This window comes from Nomascus leucogenys, chromosome 22a (assembly GCF_006542625.1).
Source record: "Nomascus leucogenys isolate Asia chromosome 22a, Asia_NLE_v1, whole genome shotgun sequence".
NCBI classification, from domain to species: domain Eukaryota; kingdom Metazoa; phylum Chordata; class Mammalia; order Primates; family Hylobatidae; genus Nomascus; species Nomascus leucogenys.
The window spans coordinates 11969699-11992032 of record NC_044402.1 but is presented as its reverse complement, the minus strand read 5'-3'; the positions used below and the strand labels follow the sequence as shown (position 1 = coordinate 11992032).

Sequence of the window (22334 nt, the reverse complement as noted above, 5' to 3'; positions counted from 1 at the left end):
AAACCAGTGACTGGGTTTCATGCCCTCAGTGTGCATGGCCAAGTCAAGTTCTGCAACTCAAGAATAAGAAATGAAGAAGGAAAGTAAGATACAAACTGATTAACTGATAAGGACCATATCTTCTTTATTTTCATCTCTACCCAGTGCCTGGGACACAGCGGAGAGACTGAATGAAGGAATGAACAAATGAACAAATGACAGGGCATCAAGTCCTGGAGCCCACTGATGGGCAGAGTGGCCTACAAGACTTGAACCAATCTCATGTTGCCATAACCAACGTCTGTAATAATTGACAAGATCCTCTGGGCAGAGAAAGTTGTGCCAAAGAGACAGGAAGGCCTTGAAGGGGGTGGGCAGACCAAGAAGGTGATACTGATCAGAAATAGCAAACGTCACAACAGCTACATTTATTAAGAACGATGTATGCCAAGCCCTGGGCTAACTAATACCTTTATCTCAGTGAATATTCAAAACAACCCTACTGAGTACGTGGTGGGCGGACTCCTATTTTACAGATCAGGAAGTTGAGGTTAGTCGAGTTAAGAGGCTTTCCCAAGGTCACAAGGTTCTAACTGGGTGAGTCTCACTGTGGACCCTGCTGCTGGAGAGAGGAGGGGCAGGGAAAGGGATGGGAAGTTAGAGAATGCCCTGCACTATCAGGTCCCAGAGCCCAGAACCAGGGGGTGGGGCCCGGGTCAGGAGCAAAGGGTTGGCTGACCCTTCAGCAAACGCATGCCAAGGTGAATGTCAGCTCACTGTTTCTGCATCACAGCCGACGCTGGGAATCGCAGAACAATGCCATCCTGAGGCCAGAGTTCCAGGGGTGCCGGAGCTAGCCCTTGAGCCCAAAGGTGGGGACTTTTAGCCAGGATTACACTCCCCATCCTGCAGAATCTCCTGCCATTATGGGGCCCCATCCTCCGAGCACTGCCTCATGCTAGGCGCAGGCTGACCCTACACACCCCCACCTCCATTCTGCCTGGAGACAGCGAGGAACGAGCCATCATTCCCACTAGCAGATCAGAAAACTGAGGCTTGGACTGCCGTGCTCACCTGCCTCTGAACACTCAGGTTCATATGAAATGTCCAGAACAGGCAAATCCATGGAGGCAGGCGGAAGATCAGTGGTTGCAGGGGGTGGTAGGTATGAGCTTCTTTTAGGGGTGAGGAATATGATCTGGAATGAGACGGTGGTGATGGTTGCAAACATTGTGAATATACTAAAGACCTTTTACATTGTATGTTTTTAAAATGGTCAAAATGGCGAATTCTACATTGTACAAATTTTACCTCAACAAAAAAAATCTTTTTTTAAAAAAAGGCACCCAGAAAGCATATGCCGGGCCTGGATGCAGCCTCTTGAAGAGACATGTGTCCCTTTTTCCACCTCAATGTTCAGTCCAGACTCCACATAAGACACAGAATTCCTGGAGGGCAGGATTGAGTTTGGCCTAAACCCTGCAAACTTATTAGTGGCTGTGTTGGCAGCAGGGGACCGTGGAGAAGGTGCACTGTCCTTCCCACCTCTTTGCCTGCAACTCCCCCAGTCTTTTGGGTCTAAGTTCCATCACACCTCACCTGTTCTTATTTTAATACAGGTCGCTTTGTGCCACTGGTTTTAGCCAAAGGTCTCAACCTTGATTCATGCGAGCATCACCTGGGGCAGCTTTAAACTCCCGTCTAGGGTGAGCCTGGGTATCAGGTATTTTTAAAGCCCCCAGGTGTTGTCAACATGCAACCAGGGCTCAAGTGTCCAACTAGAGGCAGGGGTCCGAGGGCAGGGCTGTGTTGAATTCACCTTTGTAGTCCCAGAACCTGCCATGGCACAACCTTGGTAAATGTTCAATAAATCAGTAAGTAAAGATTTGTTGAATAAATTAAAATATGTATAAACTTGCAAGCTTTGATTATTTGCTGGACACAAATAAATAAACAGAAGACTAAAACAATTCCTTTTACTGCATTGGGAGAGGAAAATTCAGTACTTAAAAAAAAGATCTTTTTTTTTTTTTTTTTTTTTGTTTGAGACGGAGTCTCACTCTGTCACCCAGGCTGGAGTGCAGTGGTGCGATCTTGGCTCACTGCGACCTCCACCTCCGGGGTTCAAGCAATTCTCCTGCCTCAGACTCCCGAATAGCTGAGATTACATGTGTGCACCACCACAACCGGCTAAAGATCACTTTTTTAAAAGGCCAGCGATTCTAGAGGCTCTTATGGATCTCAAACTCATCTGGAGATAGGAGTCATGTTCATACCTGCATTGTGCTTTGTACAGAGGGGAATGCAAGGCAGAGTCAGCCCATTTTATGGATGAGGGAGCTGAGGCCAGTTTGGATAAGAATTTTGCTCAAGCAAAGGTTATATAGTGATGAGAGATCTCATTTACTGTGAGTGGACAATGTTCCAGGGCTGGGCCAGGACCTCACATGTGTGATTTGCACAACCCCCTTTGGCGGATGGGAAAACTGAAGCTCATAGAAGCTGAGTGACCAGCACACATCTGGAAAGAGCAAGAGCCTGGCCTGGCCTCCAGGCCCTCCTGCTTGCAGACCAGGCAAGCAGATCACGGGGCAGCAAAAGACGAGCATTCAACACCCCGAGGCCGGAATCAATGGCAACAGTGAGCTGGGCATGAACACAGCCCTTGAAGCAGGAGACATTCAAAGTGACATGGCCCGTGTTTGATGCCCACAGTCCCTCGTCACAGGCTCACACTGCATCCAGCCAAGGGCTAGGGCAGCGGCATTCATGAGGTTTCATAAGGAGCCTGTCGCCTGCAGGGAAGGCGGGTCACGGGGACTGGCTTCACCTGCTGTGCCTGTCGCTCAGCTTTGCGACCCACAAGGCCTGGACCTCCTCTTTTGTTAGTCGGAAACTCATCACAACTTGGAGGAGACTCTGATTTGCACCAGCAGCAGGGACTTCATTTTATGACGATGAAGCCTAGTTAAACCTGGGATTCATGCGAATGTCCCAGAGCCTGGGTCCTTCTGATGGCAGCAGCTAAAACACTCTGATGGTGGGGGTGGGGAAATTGAGCCACCGCCTTCCTGGCACCACCTGAGTCTGCTTCATCATCCCATTCATGAGATCACAGATGTCAGGAGGAGGACCAAGGAGAGGGAGCGCCGGGTGACATCTGGTGGCTTCTTCCACGCAGTCATTCCTCAAAACCTAGCAGCATTCTTGCTTCTGCTCTTCCCCTACAACCACAGCCATCACTGAGTGAGTCCCTGCTGCAGAATGATCTTAACACAGACAGGGCATGCCACCTCCTCCTGCTTCCATCCTGGGTCCAGCCTACCACCACCATCTCTCCCTGCACCGTCACTCGCCTGGCCCATGGCAACAGCCTCCTCACTGGGCTCCCAGCCTCCACTCTTCCCCTTCCTTCCACCCTCCAGTCAGTCTTTGTAGAGTGCACATGAGGGCACACCACACCCCCTACTCAAAACCCGCTGGCTTCTGGCTGCACTTCAGATAAAATCCAAACTCCTTCTCTAGCCTCCATGGCCCTGTGCGGTCTGGGCACTGCCTCCCTGTGGGCTCACCTCCTGCAGTCTTCCCTCGTAGCAGGCAGCAGCCACGCTGGCCCTTCACACACCCCGAGTGCTTCTCCACACGAGGACCTTGCACATGCTGTTCCCTCTGATGAGAAAGCTCTTCCCCCAGATCTTCCTCCACCAGCTACTCCCTTTTGATCAGCTCTCAGCTGAAATGCCATGTCGGGTCCACATAACCTAGGCAGCCACCCAGTTACCCCTATCAAATCGCGTGTTTTTCTCTATCTTTGTGGCACTTTATCTTCCATTTTTCCTGCGATGGTTTTGGTTTGCTTATTTCCTATACCACCATCCCATGCCCCCTCCCATGCACACACACAGCCATCAGTCTACAAGCTCTGTGACTGCAGGGCCCTTCTGTTCTGTCCATCACTAGATTCCTAGTACCTAGTACCTAGTGCCTGGCATATAGTAGATATTCAAAAATATCTGTGAGATAAGTGAATTAGTAGCTACCGAGGACTCATGACGTGCCAGGCATGTTCTAAAGATCTGGGGCTATCACTGAGGACCCAGCAGACACTGGACAATTGTGTATGACTAACAAAGGATCAAGCATTGGTCAAGTCATTAATTACATATTTAAACGGTGGAATAACTGCTACAAAGGAAAATGAAAAATTCAAAGTGAGTGCATGTATGTGTGTGTGTGCATGTATGTGTGCATGTACGTGTGTGCATGTATGTGTGTGCATGTACGTGTGTGTGCATGTGTGTGTGTGCATGTACGTGTGTGTGCATGTATGTGTGTGTGCATGTGGATGCAGGGTGGTATGGTTTCCAAATGTAAGCAACTCCTCTGACACTGCTCCATCAGGGGTGGTGTCTAATTCCCCACTATTTGAATAGGAGCCAGCCCTGGTCGCTTGATTCTGAAAAACAGAATGCAGTGGCAGTGATGCTGGGTGACTTCCTCAACTGCATCATCAAAAGGGATACAGCTCCCATCAGCCTCTCAACCTTCAAATTCAGCCACCATGTTGTAAGGAAGCCCGGTTCACAAGGCGGCATCACATGGAGTGTTAGAGTGAACAGCTCCATCTGAGGACCCAACCGACAGCCAACATTGACCACCAGACACGGGAGAGGAAGCCTTCATGGTGGCCCCAGCCCTGGCTGACAGACTACCGGTGCATGAAAGACCCCCAGCAGGGACCTCCAGGTGGAGCCAGTCAACTCCTGCAGCAGCAAGAGAAAGAAAATACGTTGGTGTTGTAGCTTTTGGAGTAGTTCGTTCTGCAGCCATAAATGACCAGAACAGGCACTGGTGTGACATTTGTGGAAGTCAGGGAAGGTCTTCCTGAAGAAAGAAAGGGAATCTGAGCTGAGATCAGCATGAGTTAGGTTCTACTTCGAAGGGGAGGCTGGTGGACAGAAGGACTAGATATGCAAAGGCTCCAAGACAGGAAGGAGTGAGGCCCAGGGAAGGAAAGGAAAGCGGGAGTCCTTGAAGCTGCCTCTCAGAAGTGGAGGGAAGAGTTAGGCAGGGGCCACAGCAGGAAGTAAGCAGATAGCCTTGAATAACCTCCCTTCCTCTCCAGCTGGGCAGCCTAGAATAAATAACTCACCCTCTCTGAACCTCTAAGCTCCTCATAAAAATTGGTAATAATACCACCTATTACAAAGAAGGGTTTGAAGATTAAATGAGATGAGGAGAGCAGAGCTTCTCTCCAACAGTACCGGGAACTAAGTATTGGTTTCTTTCTAGTGTTCTGGGTGAGTAAAGAGGAAGCATCTTAGAACTTCCACAGTCCCATTTGTCTCTTTCTCTGTTGAAACTTGGCCTTTGGCACATAGGAAAAGAACCAGGTGACCCTATTCCTGGCTCCACCACTGTTGTGTGACCTTTGAGGAGTCACTTAACCTCCTTCCAATTTTTCCAAGAACAAAATAAATGCCCCAATCAAATCTCTATCAGTGCTTTGAACTCCTTCAAGACAGGCACTATGGAAATGCAGGCTCACGCCTCTGTTCTGCCACAGCTATTTTTGGCCCCATCAGCCTTGGAAGCAGGTCTCACAGAGGGCGTGTATGTGCTTTGCTTGGGGGCTGGTACACATCTCCTTCCATGGCCTCCACCATCTGAGTCACAGGCGGGGACGGGCGGGCCACGGCTGACATTTACAAAGCAAGCCCAGGTTCTGGGCTCTGGCGGCTGCTGAAGGCTTTTTGTTCAGGCCACAGGCAGGCCTCTGGCTCTGCCAGGGTTCATGCCCACCCATGCCTTCCAGAAATACCTTCACCAGGGGCACTCTGTTGACACTGAGGATCACATGCCTGGCAAGGGCTGCCCCGGAGGAGACACAGGTGGGACTCTCTGAAAACCTTTTCTTTCCTGTTGAAGATCCAGGGGAGTCTACACCTCCTTCGAGAGCCCATCTCATCCTTAGAGTGTCTAATCTGATGCTCCTATCTCAGCAGAGAGATGCTGGAACCCTGCAGAAGCAACTCCCAATCTGAAGGTTAGTGACCTATTCTCATTTCTACTGCTTGCATTAGAATTATTTATGAGCTGCCATCTATTGCATATTAACTGGGTTCCAGGCTCTGTGCTGTGTTAGTTTTAGGGCATCGAATCCTTCCAACCACCCATGTTCAGCAGGTGGGGTTGTTAACTCCATTCCACACATTTGGAAATTGGGGCTCCAAGCAGTTAAGGATTCCTTGCCCAAATCACTTAGCTAATGAACAAGGTCTAGAGGGCAGGAAGCCAGGCTCTGAGCCACCGCGCTATATAACTCCACCTTTTGAGCACAAAGTTTCTGCCCAGGACGGCCTGGATAATTTCTAATCTTCATGACAATTCCTCTGCAGGTAGGAATCCTATGAGAAAACTGAGGCTCTGAGAGGATGTGACATGGCCAGAGTCTCAGCTAGGAGTGAAAGGGCTGGGGCTGGCCCCAGAGCCCCTTGCTGAGATTGTCATTCTGTAGGGCACAGGTTCTCAAAGTGTGCTCCTACGACCGACAGCGTCAGCATCACCTGAGAATGGAACTGAAATGGAGGTCCTCGGGCCCCACCCCAGACCTACCGAGTCAGGGATTCTGGGGATAAGCTTCAGTGATCTGTGACTAAACAAGCTCTGCAGGTGCTTCTGATACAAGCTCAAGTTGGAGAACCCCTGGTTGAGTGCCCAGACTCAAAGTGAGGGTTGTGGGCGGAGCCTGAAAAATCCAAGGGCAGAAGGTGGAGATGCTGCTCGAGAACCTTCTGCTTCACTAGATCCCTTTCCATGCTGTTTCTCCATGACAGGCAGGGCACAGGTAGGGCTGCTGGGAGCAGGGCACAGAGCTGGGCCCGCCACAGAGGAATAGGAGGCCATGCTGCCCCCTCCAGCAATGAAGTGGGGGAGGCAAGTCAGGACTCTCAAAAGATTCATGGTGGCTGGGCATGGTGGCTCACGCCTGTAATCCCAGCACTTTGGGAGGCTGAGGAGGGCAGATCACCTGAGGTCAGGAGTTTGAGACCAGCCTGACCAACATGGTGAAATCCTGTCTCTAATACAAATACAAAACTTAGCCAGGTGTGGCGGCTCACGCCTGTAATCCCAGCTACTCTGGAGGCTGAGGCAGGAGAATCACTTGAACCCAGGAGGCAGAGATTGCAGTGAGCCGAAATCACGCCACCGCACTTCAGCCTGGGCAACAGAGACAGACTCCGTCTCAAAAAAAAAAAGAAAAAAAAAAATCAGAGCAAATTAGAACAAAACAAACACCCCCAAAATAAACATAACAAAAAACAACTGGAAAAACCATTCTTGCCTTTGCCAGAAGAAGGGTGGCCCAGCAGTAGAGTGACCCGCTGTTCCAGTTTGTCCAGGACTGAGGGGTTTCCTGGGGCACAGGACCTTTGGGGCTAAAACCTAGAGAGGCCTGGGCCAGCCAGGACAAGCGGGTCACCCCGAGGGGCAGGGCAGCAGCAGGTGCTGTCTGGATGAAGAGCAAGGCCTGCCTGGCCATGTGAGGGATGCCCTGCAAACATTCCTGGTCATTACTTCTAGGGGGCACTTCACAGGCCTGCGCGAATAGGTGTTTCTCTCTCCCCTCTTTCTCCCTTTATCCCAGACACACACACCAAAGCTCAACACACCTGTTTGTTAAATGTCACTTCAGCAGGGAGCCTCCTGCCTGATCCTTGGGCTGCTAATTCTGGGCATCTGCTTTGGCCACTCCCTCTCCTTCGTGGCCTATCCAGCCTCCCTCTGCTCCCACCTGTCCCATTCTACCTGGGAATTCTCTCACGTCTTCCCAAATCCGTCCTCCCTGCCCCTTTTGGAATTATGTATCCTCTTCCCAATAGCACCTCTTTATCCCCCAAGTCTGGCTTGCACTTACAGGCTGCTCTTCATCAGAACGCTTTCCACAGGATGATTACAGCAATGGATACCTGTCTAGTTTTCAAAAGTACTTCTCACTTTCAGGAACCCTCAAGTCAACCCCATGGGGTGGGTGTAGCCCATGACCTATTTTATAGAGGAAGAAACTGAGGCTTAGGTTGACCGGCTCTCTTAAAATCATGAAGAGGAAAGAGCAGGGCTAGCACGCCAACATAGGCTAAAGAAAGGCTCATGGAATCGGCCTCTTATGCCAAGTCCTTGTTCTTTCATGACCTGGGCCTTGCTGATGTGGAGAGGTCCCTGTGTGACTCTGTATCCGTCAGGGTGCCCAGCGCAGGGTTGAACCTAGAACAGGTGCCTGGCAAATGCTCGCCAGGTGAAGGAGAGGCCCTTGTGAGTGGCAAGAATGCAAAGGACATCAAATGAGCAAATGGGACAAGGACTGGCACATGCCTTGAGCCAGTGAATCCAGAGAGATGGCAGGAAGGGACACTCCTGTCAACACCTTCTGCAAATGACAGTCCACTGGACCATGAACTCCATGAGGGCAGGAGCTGTCTGCTGCTCACTGCTGGCTCCCGGGCCCTGGCACCATGTCCCACATTTGGAGCTCAGTGCACACCTGTTGAGTGACAGCTGAGGCTCCACAGCATTGAAGCCCTGTGCCCTCTGGGAGACACGAATTCCTTCAGGGTTATATAGCAGGCACTTGTTGTTTTTTTTGTTTTGTTTGGCTGTTGTTGTTGTTTTTGAGGCAGAGTTAACACTCTTATTGCCCAGGCTGGAGTGCAATGGCGCAACCTTGGCTCACTGCAACCTCCGCCTCCATATTTTATGATTGGCGGAAGTTGTGGATGTGGCCATAGCTCTGACATTTATTGGGCACTACTTGTGTGCAGGATTCTGGGCTGAGCTCAAGGAGGACCAAGAGAATGAACAAATCACATTCTCCACCACTGGTCTAATCCACCTTACATGCCTGAGGCCCTCCATGGCTATGGTAGACATTCCCTGCCCTCCCGGCCTGGTAGCCATTGTTCTTATTTTTGGGTTATAGCCCTTCTATTCGGATTTTCCTTTGGGAAACCACCTCTCCCTGAGCCTCTATCCACACATCCCAACTCCAGGGGTGGTCACATGGCCCGGGCCTGATCAACTAGCATATTCTATCCCATAAGCCACCATGATTGGTCCACAGGTGGGCACATGACCCAAGCTAGTCCAGCGAAAGTCAGCCTCAGGACTTCCCTCGGACTATTGGGAAACAGAAGGTCTCTTCCTAGGGAGACTACTGACTGTAAGGATGATGGAATGCTGGAGCCTAGAGCTACAGGAACTGAGCCAGCCTGAGAGAAAAGGCAACCCAGGAGACATCAGGAGAGAGCGACAGAGACAGAGACAGAAATCCAATACCGTCATCATTTGAGACCATGGATTCAGCAGATCTGCTGCCTGGATATCCTGATACATAAGCCCACAAGCTAACATCTTTCTCCCTAGTTTTTGTATTGCTTAAACTGCTTCAAGATGTGTTTTTGCTACTTGAAGCTGAAAAAGTCCTGCCATACAGAGCTCTCCTCTCTTACTCTCCTCTCCCAAGAAGCACCTTCAGTCCCAAAACTCAACATGAGTTCTCTCCTCTGTACCCAACCAAGCACTCTCCTCTAGCCTCCTCCCATCTCCGTAGCCCCCAGCCTGGTTTCAGGCCCTCTTGGATGGTCTGGGGTCTGAATGATCTCAAGAGACTCCCCACTGGACTCCAGTCGCCCAGCTCAACCCCAATCCACTCCAGTCCAACCCACATTGTCAAAACAGTTGATCTTTCTGAAACAGAAAATACAGGTTCATGTGACTTCCCCACTTAACACCTTTGTAGGCTCATCACTGCCCAGAGCAGCTTCCTAAAGCACTGGGTCCACGTCCCTGAAGTTATGAGAGCTGATTTTAGGTAGTACATGGACCCAGCACTCAAACACATTGAAACCTGTAATAAGAAACTTAAGCTCCTTTTGATTCACTTACAAACTTTCCAATTACTTTATAGAGAAGGTCTCAGCACTGTGCCACCATGGCTTTGACATCTCTCTACCACTTCTCTCCCTTTTTAACAAATAGAGAGAAAGTCTCAAGCTCAGAATCTTCCAGAGAAAGCTGGAATTTTAAAAGCTTGGTTTGCTTCCACTGCATTTATTATTATGGTCACCTTCCATTTATGCGAGTGGTACTAGTTTCTCATTTAGAGTAGTTTTGTAAAGGTAAGGAAATTAATTTGTATACACACAAAAGTGAGTTTATTTAAAGAAAAAAATTAGGCAAATAAGAGGTGGTACTTGGATATGCGTGAATGTAGATCATTGTTCGGCAAACAATGACCCATAGGATTAAATGCGATCTGCTCAGCCAGGCACACGAGGCCCTTCTAGGTCCTCCTCCTTGGCCACTCTTTCAAGCCGCTGAAGGGCTTGTGACTCTCAAGAGGAGTCTCACAGAGCCATACCTCCAAGCCTTTGTCCATGCTCTTCCTTCTGCCTGGATGCCCTTTTCCCCCAACCTGCTTAGCAACCTGGAACAATCCCATTCATTCTTTTTTTTTTTTTTTTTTGAGACGGAGTCTCACTCTGTGGCCCAGGCTGGAGTGCAGTGGCGCGATCTTGGCTCACTGCAACCTCCGCCTCCCAGGTTCAAGCAATTCTCCTGCCTCAGCCTCTGGAGTAGCTGGGATTACAGGCGTGTGCCACCACGCCCGGCTAATTTTTGTATTTTTAGTAGAGACGGGGTTTCACCATGTTGGCCAGGCTGGTCTCGAACTCCCGACCTCATGATCCACCCGCCTCAGCCTCCCAAAGTGCTGGGATTACAGGCATGAGCCACTGTGCCCGGCCAATTCCATTTATTCTTAAAGACCCCTGTTACTATTTACTGGGGCTACTGTTTTGCTTAACTATTCAGGTATTTCCAGTGCACCTAGCGAACAATTTCTGTGTTCTCTCAGGCCACTCTTTGTAGGTTGCTGACAGGATGGCCCTCCCTGGGAGGGCTGAGATTCCAGAAGGCCAGGACGGTCCTTCTCCTCTGTCTGACACGGATGCTCAATTGTCACAAGATGACCTGAAGGGACCCTAGCTGGGGGATGTGGATGATCAAATACAAACCACTGGGAGACTACGTGCCATGGGGCCCAAAATGTGGGAGAGTGAGGAATTCTAAAGGAAGGGAAAGGAGTGATCTCTCCAAGGGTAGGTGCAGGCCCGGGGATTCTTTCAGGAGAGAGGAGGCCAGTGAGCATCCCAGGATAGAAGGATCCGGCAGAGGCCTGGAGCAGAGGGCCTGGCAGGCCTAGGTTCTCAACTGTAACTTGCATTTGAATCACAAGTCCCACCCCAAAAACTCTGGCTCAGTGGGTTTGAAGTGGGCCCATGAAGATGCATTTTAAAACAAATGCTTTGGGTTATGCTGAAGCAGGTCATTTGAGGGCTAGGCTTTGAGAAGCAATGGGCCACAGAGTGTCAGGGAAGGATGGAGATATATAGAGGCCTCACAGTCAAAATGCAGAAATTCACACAAATTGCAAAGATCCTCCAGAACATTGCGTCACTGACTGGGGACCAAGAGGCTGGAAACACAGCCTACCAGAGAACAAGCTTTGTGCCAAGGTTATTGAAAATACATCCCAAATAATTCCAAGGAGATGTGCTGAATGAGGTACATACGGACAGGATCACGGGCATCCTATAGGTGGGAACTTGAATGAACCATGTGAAATACAGAACCTCCTTTGGAGAGACCTTATCAAGTAGCAATTGTAAACAGGGAACTTTATCATGTAGAGGTCAGGGCTGAGGCCATTTCTGGCTAAAGAAATGCTCCTTTGTTTGAACGACGGCGCAATCAAATTGTTCAGAGATGAAATCGTCCAAGGCAAACAAGTCACAGAGAGGTTTTAGCAGAATTTGGTGCACATAGCTGAATGGCATCTTGTAACTTTGCTCCCGGAGCACTGACTTCCTACCCTAACTGCCTCCTTAAATGTAAATTAGAGAAATAGAACTGTGTGTTGGGGGAGGGGGCTATTTAAGACCAGTCCCCAGCAGCAGCCCCCTTTAAAGATCTGGCCTTCGGAACAATCCAGGCCAAGTCACTCATCAAATGGAGATTGACTTTTATCTGATTAACTGGTGGAGAAACATCCTTCTCCATCTTGCAGGAGCACGCTGTGGGAAAGGCGTTTTGCAGACTGCAGGGGAAAGTTGGGCCTTGGCTTCCCTCCTGCTTGGCCAGTGGAAAATTACCAAGGAGGCAGGGCTGCCCTCGGCCACGCTCAGTGGATCTTCGTGGGCCCAGGAAAACACAAAGAGAAACCCGAAAATGGAGTGAGCCATTACTTACCTGGGGCGGAGAGGAGTCGGGGAGGCGGCGGGGGTGGGGGCGGCGGGGGCAGCGGGGGAGGGGGCCGGCACTGGCAGACGTGTCGGCAGCTGTCAGTCACTTTGGAGCAGGACTTCTGGGGCTCACCATGCGTCACCTGTACACATAGGCACACGTAACCAAGAGAGGGAGAAGACCATAAGGCAACTAGAAGCTGAAACGAGCCCAGGCCACCCCGTCCCCTGCCAGGCTGGGACTTGGGATTCCTCTCCAAGACCAAGGCAGGAAGAATCAACAGAAGTCGGATTGGTTCAAAGGGGACAATGTTGTTGGCAGCTGGCCTGGGTGGTTGGAGACCAGGGTTTTCTTCCTAGCTTTGCCAGGGACCCTGGGCAAGTGACCTGGATATGAATGAGAAGTAGACAGGAACTTGAAGGTTAACTGGTAGAATTTCCCCATTGTACAAATGAGCAACCTGAGGCCCAGGCAGAAGTAGCTGCCCAAGGGTCTCACACTTGGAGAGTGAGACCCTTTGCTTCCTTTATAATTTAAGCCCAACCGCTTCTCCTTCTTCCTTGTTACAGCCCAAGGCCAAGCCCTGGCCTTCTCTCCAGCCCTCACTCCTGATGGCCTTTTCATGTCTACTCTGGGGCAAGGCTCCCCTCTCTTGGGGAGAAACCTCACCCAGAGAGGCCTCTGCTCCTGTGTCCCACGTGACCAAAGGGAGCAGAGCAAACCGCTTGATGCTCTCCACTCGGCATCCAGGTGGTCTTGTGGGAAGGGCACCCCTCCAAACCACCTCCATCCCCCCAGCAAGACCCAGATGCCACCCCACCCCTCGTGGGATCACGTGGCCTACAAGGTCTGCAAGGGGCGATCCCTGACAACCTCTCCGGCCCCACCTCGTCCCATGCTCTCTCCCCGTCTCTCTGCCCTCATTCTCTCCTTTCAGTTCCAGGCCCCTGGCCTCTGCTATTGCTGCTCCAGTGGTGGTAATGTTCTCCCATCCCTACCCTGCTGCGCCCCTGACTCAGCTTGGCGGTGACCTCACAGATGTGTCTCTGTCCTCTTTATCCAGCCAGATCCTTTTGTATGGGCTCTCCCGGCACCAGGTTCCCCTCTGGGGGCAGAAAGCTACATTTGGATGTTACCTGGTTCATACGTATCTTCACCATGGCACTGTGAGCTCGCTGAGGGCAGAGCAGGCCTTGTTCCTTATCTCTCTCTATCATAAATCACCACTTAAGGGAATGCCCACCATTTGATAAATCTCTGGTGAGTGAATGAATGAATATGAAAAACTGGGCCACAATCCACGCCTCTTGAACCTTGGCCTGGTGTTTTTCCAGCACCAATCTCAGCTTCCTCATCTGTCAACGAGAACGGTAGCCGGAGTGAGCTGGGCTCCACCAGCAGTTCCCAGCCCTGGCTGTACATTGGAATCTCCCTGGTGGTTTTAAAAAATACCCATGCCTGAGCCACACCGATTAAATCAGAATTTTGCAGGTGGAGCTGGGCCTGGGGATTTTGCTTAAGCTTCCCAGGTTAAACTTCTTATGCAGAGCCAGCATGGGAACCGGGTGGATGGATTGGACTGACTGCCAGTGTCCCTCACTATACAGAGTGCCATAAATCCAGAAGTCTGGTGTTTCATGCCTGTCCCAGGGAACAAGCTGGTTTAAAAGCACAAAGAGTTGCCAGTCACCCTCCACCTCCTCGACAGCCACGGTTGATCTCTCTGTTATCTCTGAGCCACTGGAAACCAGAACTCCACTTTCCCTGCAACTAGCCATGTGTGGCCTGCCTTTGAATGCTGATCCAGCCCCTCTGTCATGTGGCAAGGAGAGCCCCCGGGGCTGGGAGGCTCCCATCGGACCTGGAAGATGTGAAGAAGTAATGTGGGTAATGTCCGCTGGGGTGGCAGCAGGAAGTGAGCTGATTTACAGCCCCGGCTTAATATCTACCAGGCTAAGAGGCTCCTGCTCATCACCTTTTAATGTTTTTAAAGGGCCATTGACTGCGTTTCAAACCCTGGAAGGCAATCTTCTCTCCCACTGGGAAGAGCATACCATCTGATGGTGGCCTCTGCTCAATTATTTTACAGAAATGATTAACTGCTTACATGTCAGTGGGAAATCCACCAGCTTCTAGACCGGTGCCATTGTTAGACGTCCCATCATTAAGCCTGTGCCCCTCTAGATTCTGACCTTCTGAGACCCTGGGATTTGCTAGAAAGCTTCATTCTCCTAATAGCTGGCCTCTGAGACCACTTCTCCAATGCACTCTACCAAGTGTGTGAACTTCAAGCAATACCATTGCCAGTGTAATTATTTTCTCAATCTCCAAGGTGCAATTTATGAGAGAGTTCAAGAGGAGCACGTTTGTTTAACCTGGCCCGACACAATGACCTATTTTTGTGAGAGGATATGAAGGCACAGATGTATAAGGGTGTTTAATGTGATGAAGTTCTAGGCAGAAAAATCAGGGCCAAATTTCAAGGCTGCAGGAGGAAGAAGTGAAGGAGCATACTGCATTTAAAAAATTGATAGTTCTCGCCTGCAATCCCAGCACTTTGGAGGCCACGGCGGGCGGATCACCTGAGGTCAGGAGTTCGAGACCAGCCTGGCCAACATGGTGAAACCCTGTCTCCACAAAAAAAATACAAAAATTAGCCAGGGTGGTGCACGCCTGTAGTCCCATCTACTCAGGATGCTGAGGCAGAGAATGACTTGAACCTGGAGGTCAAGGCTGCAGAGAGCCAAGATCGTGCCACTGCACTCCAGCCTAGGCGACAGAGCGAAACTCCAGTCTCAAAAAATAATAAGGCTGGGCGCGGTGGCTCACGCCTGTAATCCGAGCACTTTGGGACGCCGAGGCGGGCTGATCACGAGGTCAGGAGATCGAGACCATCCTGGCTAACACGGTGAAACCCCATCTCTACTAAAAATACAAAAAAAATTAGCCAGGCGTGGCGGTGGGCGCCTGTAGTCCCAGCTACTGGGGAGGCTGAGGCAGGAGAATGGCGTGAACATGGGAGGCGGAGCTTGCAGTGAGCTGAGATCACACCACTGCACTCCAGCCTGGGAGACAGAGCAAGACTCCGTCTCAAAAATACATACATACATACATACATACATACATACATACATACATACATACATACATAAAATTGATAGCTCTGGCCAGGTGCGGAGGCTGACACCAGTAATCCCAACACTTTGGGAGACTGAGGCGGGCGGATTTGAGCCCAGGGGTTCAACATCAGCCTGGGCAATAGAGTGAGACCTCATCTCTACAATTTTTTTTTTTTTTAATTAGCTGGGCATGGTGGCACATGCCTATAGACCCAGCTTCTCCAGAGGCTGAGGTGGGAGGATTGCTTGAGCCCAGGAGGTTGAGGCTGCAGTGAGCTATTACAGTGCACCACACTTCAGCCTGGGCAACAGAGCGAGACCCTGTTTCAAAACAAAACAAAACAAAAAAAATCAGTGGTTCTCAGTCTCTTATATAAGGGCCTGTCTGAAATGTGAGCAGGCACAATTGCTTAGCCAACTGTTCTCACAAAAGGATCACGTCTGGTCGGTCCTTATGCCTGACGGCTGAGCCCACACTGCGGTGTCCTGATAGTTTGGTCCAGTCCAAGCCTGTGGCGTCTGAGCCTGCCTCGACTCTGGGTTACTCAGACCCCATATCCACCTGCTAGCCTCTCTCCATCCTTCAAACCCATCTCTTGAACAGCCTTCTTGTGTGTTCATGCAAGAACAGGACTGAGATTTCTCTCTCTCTTTTTGTTGAGACAGGGTTTCGCTATGTTGACCAGACTGGTCTCAAATTTCTGGGCTCAAGCAATCCTCCTTCTTGGGCAAAGCCATCCTAAACCCTCCCCCACCCCAAATTAGACCCACCTGCTCAGTGCTGCTGCTTTATTCTGCAAACGCTTCGTCTGGGTTTTCATTCTGCAAACGCTTCGGTCTGGGGTATTTCCATTCTGCAAACACTTCTGTCTGGGGCATTTCCATGCTATTTTGTAATGTGTGTCTCTCTACACTAAGTTGTGAGTGTCTTAGGGCGGGCAGGTAGATGAGTACTTTATTAATCCTGAACAATCATGATTTTCTGAGCCCTACTATGTGTCTGTCATAAGTTCATGCTCCCATTTCTCCCTAGGCATAACCGGGAGAGATAGGTGAGATTATCCACTCTTAACAGGTGGCCTGCAGGCTCCGCGAAGCTAAGTGATGTACCAAAGTTGCCCAAGGCCCAGCATTCAGTTGGCGCTCAGTGAAAAGATGCAATGCCCACCAGTGGAGAAACACAGGATCTGTCCCATTCCCCAGTGCTGGTTCCACTTGGGGGTTCTGTTGATTGGCAGTGTTGTATTTAGACCAATAGAGAGGAAGCCTCGGGTGTCTGGAGCTTGTCTCAACACCTGGCTTTTGGTTTCTATCTCGGGGAATTTCAAAAGGAGAAGGAACTTTCCCCTGAAGTAACATGCTCTTAGCTGGACTTCGTTAAGAAAGAGCAGAGGCCCAGAAAGGTCAGTGACTTGTCTAAAGCCCACAGAACGCAGGCTGGTATCAGTACTTCCCGGGACCACTTCTTATTCCAGCTTCACTATCATCTGCCTTCCAGGCCCTGTTCTGCAGTGTTCTCCTGCAGCCAGAATCCTGTAAATGCTGTAGTCTTGAGAGTGGGCTGAGGCACAGGTGTGTCCTGGAGTCTCCTGGATTTGGTACCTGTAGCAGAGGTCTGAAGGACACAGTGTTCCCAGCCTCAGTTCCCTCTTCTCCAACCACCATCCTACTCCTGGCCAATCAGTGCAGTTTTGGGTCCAGCAGACGTTGCCTCCTAAATCATTCTTGAATCCATCTATTCCTCTGTTTCCTTTGCTGCCACCTGAACCAGGCCACCATCAGGTCTCCAGTGAGCAGTACCTGCCTCTCATCTAAGGTTGCCAGATAAAATATAAGACACCCTATTACATTTGAATTTCAGATAAACAACAAATAATTTTAAAGTATATCCCCAATATTACATGGGAGAGATGCCAGAAAAACAATTTGTAGTTCATCTGAAATTAAAAGTTGACTGGATATCCTGTATTTTATTTGCTAAATCTGGCCCACCATCCTCTTACCTACCTCTTTGCCCCTGCCTTGCCTCCTCCCCGCATCCATCCTTCATGCAGCAACCGGACTGAGATTTCTCTCTTTTTTTTTGAGACGTGGTTTCGCTATGTTGTCCAGGCTGGTGTCGAATTCCTAGCCTCAAGCAATCCTCCTGCCTTGGCCTCCCGAAGTGTTGGGATTACAGGTGTAAGCCACTGCAACCAGCCTGGACTGAGATTTCTAAAATACCAACCTGAGATTGCGTCATCTGTTACTTAAAATCCTTTACTTAAAATGACATCCATAGCCCTCAGGATCGAGTCCAAACTGCAGGACACTATGTTGGTGGCTTACAACAGTGGCCTTACCTGGTGCCTCTTTCCCCTGGGTCTTCCAAAGTCCCTCTCTCCTCTGGCCTTGGGCTGTTCCCTCTGCCTGGACACCTCACCCTCATTTGCATCCTAACTTCTCATCCTTCATGTCTCAGCTGAAGCACCACACCCTTGAGGCTTCTATGACTCTTGCCCCGGGTCCAAGCTGTTTGCTCTTGCTGAGGTCTCTTGATGATAATTACTTGTTTAATTAGCTCTACATTGCCAAACTATCAGTGCCACGAGGGAAGAGGCCACTAAGCCCCTTGCACTTAACAAAGGGCTTGGCATACAGTAGGCGCCCAATAAATGCTGCCGAATGAATCATCAAAGCTGCAGAGACTGACCATAGAAGGGGTTCAATATCACTTGGGTCTGGGGTGGCTCCTCATCAGCACACAGAGACCCATAAGGCCAGATAAGAGGCTGTCTCTCTAACTATTGCTTTAGGAGGGCAGCCACAAAGATGATGGCTTCTGGCATCTTTCATGGAGACAGGCCAGCACCACGGTAACTTGATGAGACACACTCCTGTCACACCTAATAAATTTGCCAGCCTGTCATCCTCTTCCCTTGCAAAAAAAAAAAAAAAAAAAAGAATCATCTGGAAGTGAACTTAGAAGAACCCTAAATCACAGAAGCTCAAAATCTCAATTCCAGACACATTAAAGAACAGGGGGAAAGGCTAAGGAATGCTCCCACCAACCTTTCTGGCAATTTAAATGTCGTCTGACTTTAATGATTCAGTTTCTTATCAACTAGCAGCAGCCAGAGGCTTAAGGCTGATCGCAAGGTAAGAACCTGGTGCTTTGGGGGACCCCAGGTCTCTTGCCTCATCGACGATCCCATTAATCACAGGACTTTGTTATGTTGGCCTTGTCCTTCCAAATGTTCTTCTGGCACAATGCTCATGGAAGGGCAGATAGCTCTGAGTTTGTTCTCCAGATTAGAGAAACTCCTATGACATGACAGATTTTATTTTCCCCACTTAAAGAGAAACACATGGCTTCGTGCATTTCCATTTTTCCTCTTCTCTCCTACGTTCCCTTGGATTTAGCTCTTTTGCTTAAAGCCAGATCCATTCATTCCAAAACCCCTTTCCCTTGATTTCTCTGTCCCTATCATTTGTAAATTAATTTTTCCAGAGCCTCAAGCCAAGATTTTACCCATTCTACTTGTCTGGAGGATTCCTTTTTAAATTGATTTTTATGAAAATTGATTTGTATTGAGTAAGAGCATCTGAAATACACCCCCCACACACACACTCCTGCACACACACACACACACACCTGCTTGTGTAAGTACTGCCTGGCTGAAGGACACTTAAAAAACTGAACTGCTTTCACAAAATTATTTCTTCTGGGAGGAGTGCAGGGTGCTTGTGGGTCTTCTGTTTAGATCCTACTAGCTCACACAGTAGAACTCTAGTCTTGGAGACTGACAACCTCACTATGTTGCTTCCCACCCCAGCTGAAGGTGTCTTATGGAAGAGAGAAAACTGTAAAGAAATGAATCTAAAAACTAAGTGAACTCAATATCTGAGGTTCAGCTAAAAGTTGAACAAGGGAAGCTGGTCCCAAGCCACTGAAGTGTTTAGAAGTGACAAAATCATGTTTCCTGAGGAGGCACAGCTGAGTTTAATAACTGCTGTTTCGCACATTAGACAAAGCTGTCAATTCCAAAAGGAAAACAATTGTGAGTGAGACGGAGGCAAGCCAGAGAAGAGAGCAGAAGATGGGGCCTGGGAGTGGGGGGTGCTGAGCAGCGTCTGACCCTGGCTCTCGATGGGCAGTCACCCAGGCCATCATCCAGGCAGTGCTGACTGAGCGAGCTTTCGGCAGGGCCCCGTCATTTGGGGCAGCTCATGGACCTCGGTAGACTGGCAAGTGGTCTTGGCCCCCATCCCTTTTTTTCTTGGTCTGTCACCCCTACTAGTACAGAGCAACCATGTGAATGGTCCCCAAACCCCAAAATGCCATCAGCAAAACATGAGGCTACAAATACCCGAGTGGATCCTCAATGCCCAAAACAATGAAAATGTCCTCCAGAGCCTGCAGAAAAACTGTCAAACAGACCACGCAGTGATCAACAGAGTACCTGGTCAGCCAGGCAGAAGAACGCATTACTATTACTCCTATCAACAACGGCAGCAACCACTACCCGTTAGTTTCATCATGGACCTGGCACTACACTAAGTAATCCTTACATGCATTTATCTCATCAAGTACTTATAATAATACAGGCAGGAAGAAGAAACTAACTCTCAGAGAGGGTAAGTGGGTTGCCTAAAGCCTCCCAGCTGGTGAGGGACAGAGCTGAAGCTCAAATTCCAGAGCTGACATCGAAGTCCACCTTGTCACCTCTCCACTGTACCAGTGACCATGCACATTCTGGGGGGGACTAGGGACCATCCCATTGAACCCCCTGTCTGACCCTAAGAGGTAACTCCAGTTAGTGGCTGCCTGGCCTCTGCCCTGGGATTTAAGGGACCCAGGGTGAGAGATTCAACCCTGGGCAGTCCTGAGGGATGGGCCACCACGCATTATCTGTCTACATCCTCAACTCTGATACCTACAAGAAACATGGCTGCCTTCCGTGTTGAAAACCAGTTTAAGAAAGCTAATTTGAAGTTCATCAGTGGTTCTGGTGGGAAAGAATATATATCCTTGGGATCATTTTTCTTTGTAAGTTTGTTTCTTTGCTGAATTTCTACCTTAGAATGTTATCATCGGAAGGTATTCTCTGAGCCCGTTTCCATTCCAAGGCCGGCCCGGTCCTGCAGGCTTTAGGCCACAGTCGAAGCCTCTCTTTGGAGTTTCTTATCTTTTCAGGGGTAGGGTATAGGGGACCGTAGCAGTTTTCTTTTCCCAAGCTCTTCCGAGAACCAATCAGTGGGGTGGCTGCAAGAAGCCAGGGTCTCAGGAGGGAAGGGACAGCTCGCCCCTCACCCAGGAGGCCCTCCCAGCCGGTGCGCAGCCGGCGCGTCTCACCTGCACGAAGCCCCAGAGCGGGTGGAGCGCGCAGTGCAGCAGCAGCGAGGACCAGCAGCAGCCACGGCGCAGCACCAAGTCCCGGAGGAGCATCTCGGCCAGCGGCGCCCGCTCCTGGGGCGAACTGTCAGGAGAGCAAGGCTCGGGTCAGGCGGACACCGCGCAGGCACTTTCGCCGCCGCGCACCAACATACCTCCCAGCCCGGGTCGGACGGGCACGCCCCGCACCCAGGGGCACCCTAGTAAACCAAGCCTGCACTTACACTCCAGCTTACACCTTCACTGACTCTTCGTGAATCCCAGAATTCACACTCTTTTCTTATGCACATCCCCAGAACCCCGCGTGTACACTTTGGCTCCGCGCACAGCTCCAGAATACTGCGTGCATACCTTGGCCCCATGCACACCTCCAGAAACAGCCAAGCACACTTACTGCGCCCCCATTAAATCCCATACAACTCACTCTCACTGTGAGCACACTTCAAACCCGGAGGGCACTACTCACCTGCGCGCACACCCACAGAAACAGACGTGAACACCCACCGATCCCGGTGCACACCCACCGACTCCTGCCTGCACCCTCGCTGACCCTGCATGCACGGCCCCAAGAAATCTCACACTGCGTGCACCCTCACTGCCCTACCGGCCTCATTGCGCACACTGCAACATAGGCACCTCCGTGCGCTGCCCCTTTGCATGCCTCCGCCCAGCCCCGATCTCCCGCTCCCGGGCGTGGGTTCCCCCACGCCTCCATCTCCGCCCGCACCCTTCCAACGCCTCACGCTACCTTGCCTGGCGGCGGCCCCAGCCGATCCTCGGCTCGGGGAAAAGAGGTCCGCGCTTCCCCCGCGGCAGCTCTGTTTCCCAGCCGCCGGACAGCCCCCATTTAAAGCCAGCCGCCTCCCCAGTCCCCCGCCTTCTAGGCGGGGCCTCGGTCCTCACCTTGGCGGCTGCGCGGGCGCCAGGGGGCTTCACATGCCGGGGAGGAGCGCCCGGCGCTGGAGCAAAAGTTTGCGCGCCGGTTGGGCCTCCCGGGCCGCTAAGCAGAGGACCAGGAGCGGCGTCGTCGCACGGGGCGCAGGGCGCGGTGGCTCTGGACTGCGCCTAGCCGCGCGCGGGGCGGGAGGGGCGGCACCCCGCTCCCAGGGCCGGGGCTGGCAGCCGAGGCGGAGGCAGAGGGCGGGGAAAGTCTCCTCCAAGCCGCCGGGAGCCGGCCGCGCGAGCCCTCCCCGGGCCCGCGTTGGCTCCCCGCCTTTCCTGGTGGCGCCGCGCGGCTGCCCGGGGCACTGGGGTGCCCGAGCTCTCTGCTACGCTCACGCCGGCCCGCGAGAGGCAGCGGCGGGAGGCGCCGGCCGGGAGCTCCTGGTGGGGCAGCAAAGCCGTGGGTGGAGGCGAAATAAATAATGCACGAAAAAGGAAAACAGACGTGAGCCGAGCCAGAGCCTCTCCCGCCTCCCACCCGGGGCTGCGCTCCCGCCCGCGCTCCCCCCGCCGCCGCCGCCGCCGCCAGCGCCGCTGCAGTGATTCCTCGTCTCCATCTAGCGAGGCTATTGTGTATTGGGCGCTTAATTATTTATTCACCCTGGAGGCCGAGGATTCCC

The 22334-nt window shown here is 51.1% G+C and overlaps 1 protein-coding gene across 3 annotated transcripts in view; it reads right to left on the bottom strand.

Moving 5' to 3' along the window:
* Nucleotides 1-22134, bottom strand: part of PRIMA1 (proline rich membrane anchor 1) — a 68856-nt gene extending 46722 nt beyond the window's left edge. Inside the window, exons 1-3 of one of the 3 annotated variants that reach the window (XR_004027956.1) lie at nt 21676-21754; nt 20734-20857; nt 12286-12421 (exon numbers count right to left, since the gene is read on the bottom strand). Coding sequence is in view for 2 of the 3 variants with exons in the window: in XM_030803548.1 (XP_030659408.1) it covers nt 12286-12421; nt 20734-20826 (229 nt within the window). In the remaining variant the exon portion in view is untranslated. Of the gene's footprint in view, nt 1-12285; nt 12422-20733; nt 20858-21520; nt 21583-21675 lie in introns of those variants that run through there. The other 2 variants (XM_030803548.1, XM_030803547.1) reach the window with 2 other exon arrangements.
* Nucleotides 22135-22334: the final 200 nt, after the last annotated feature.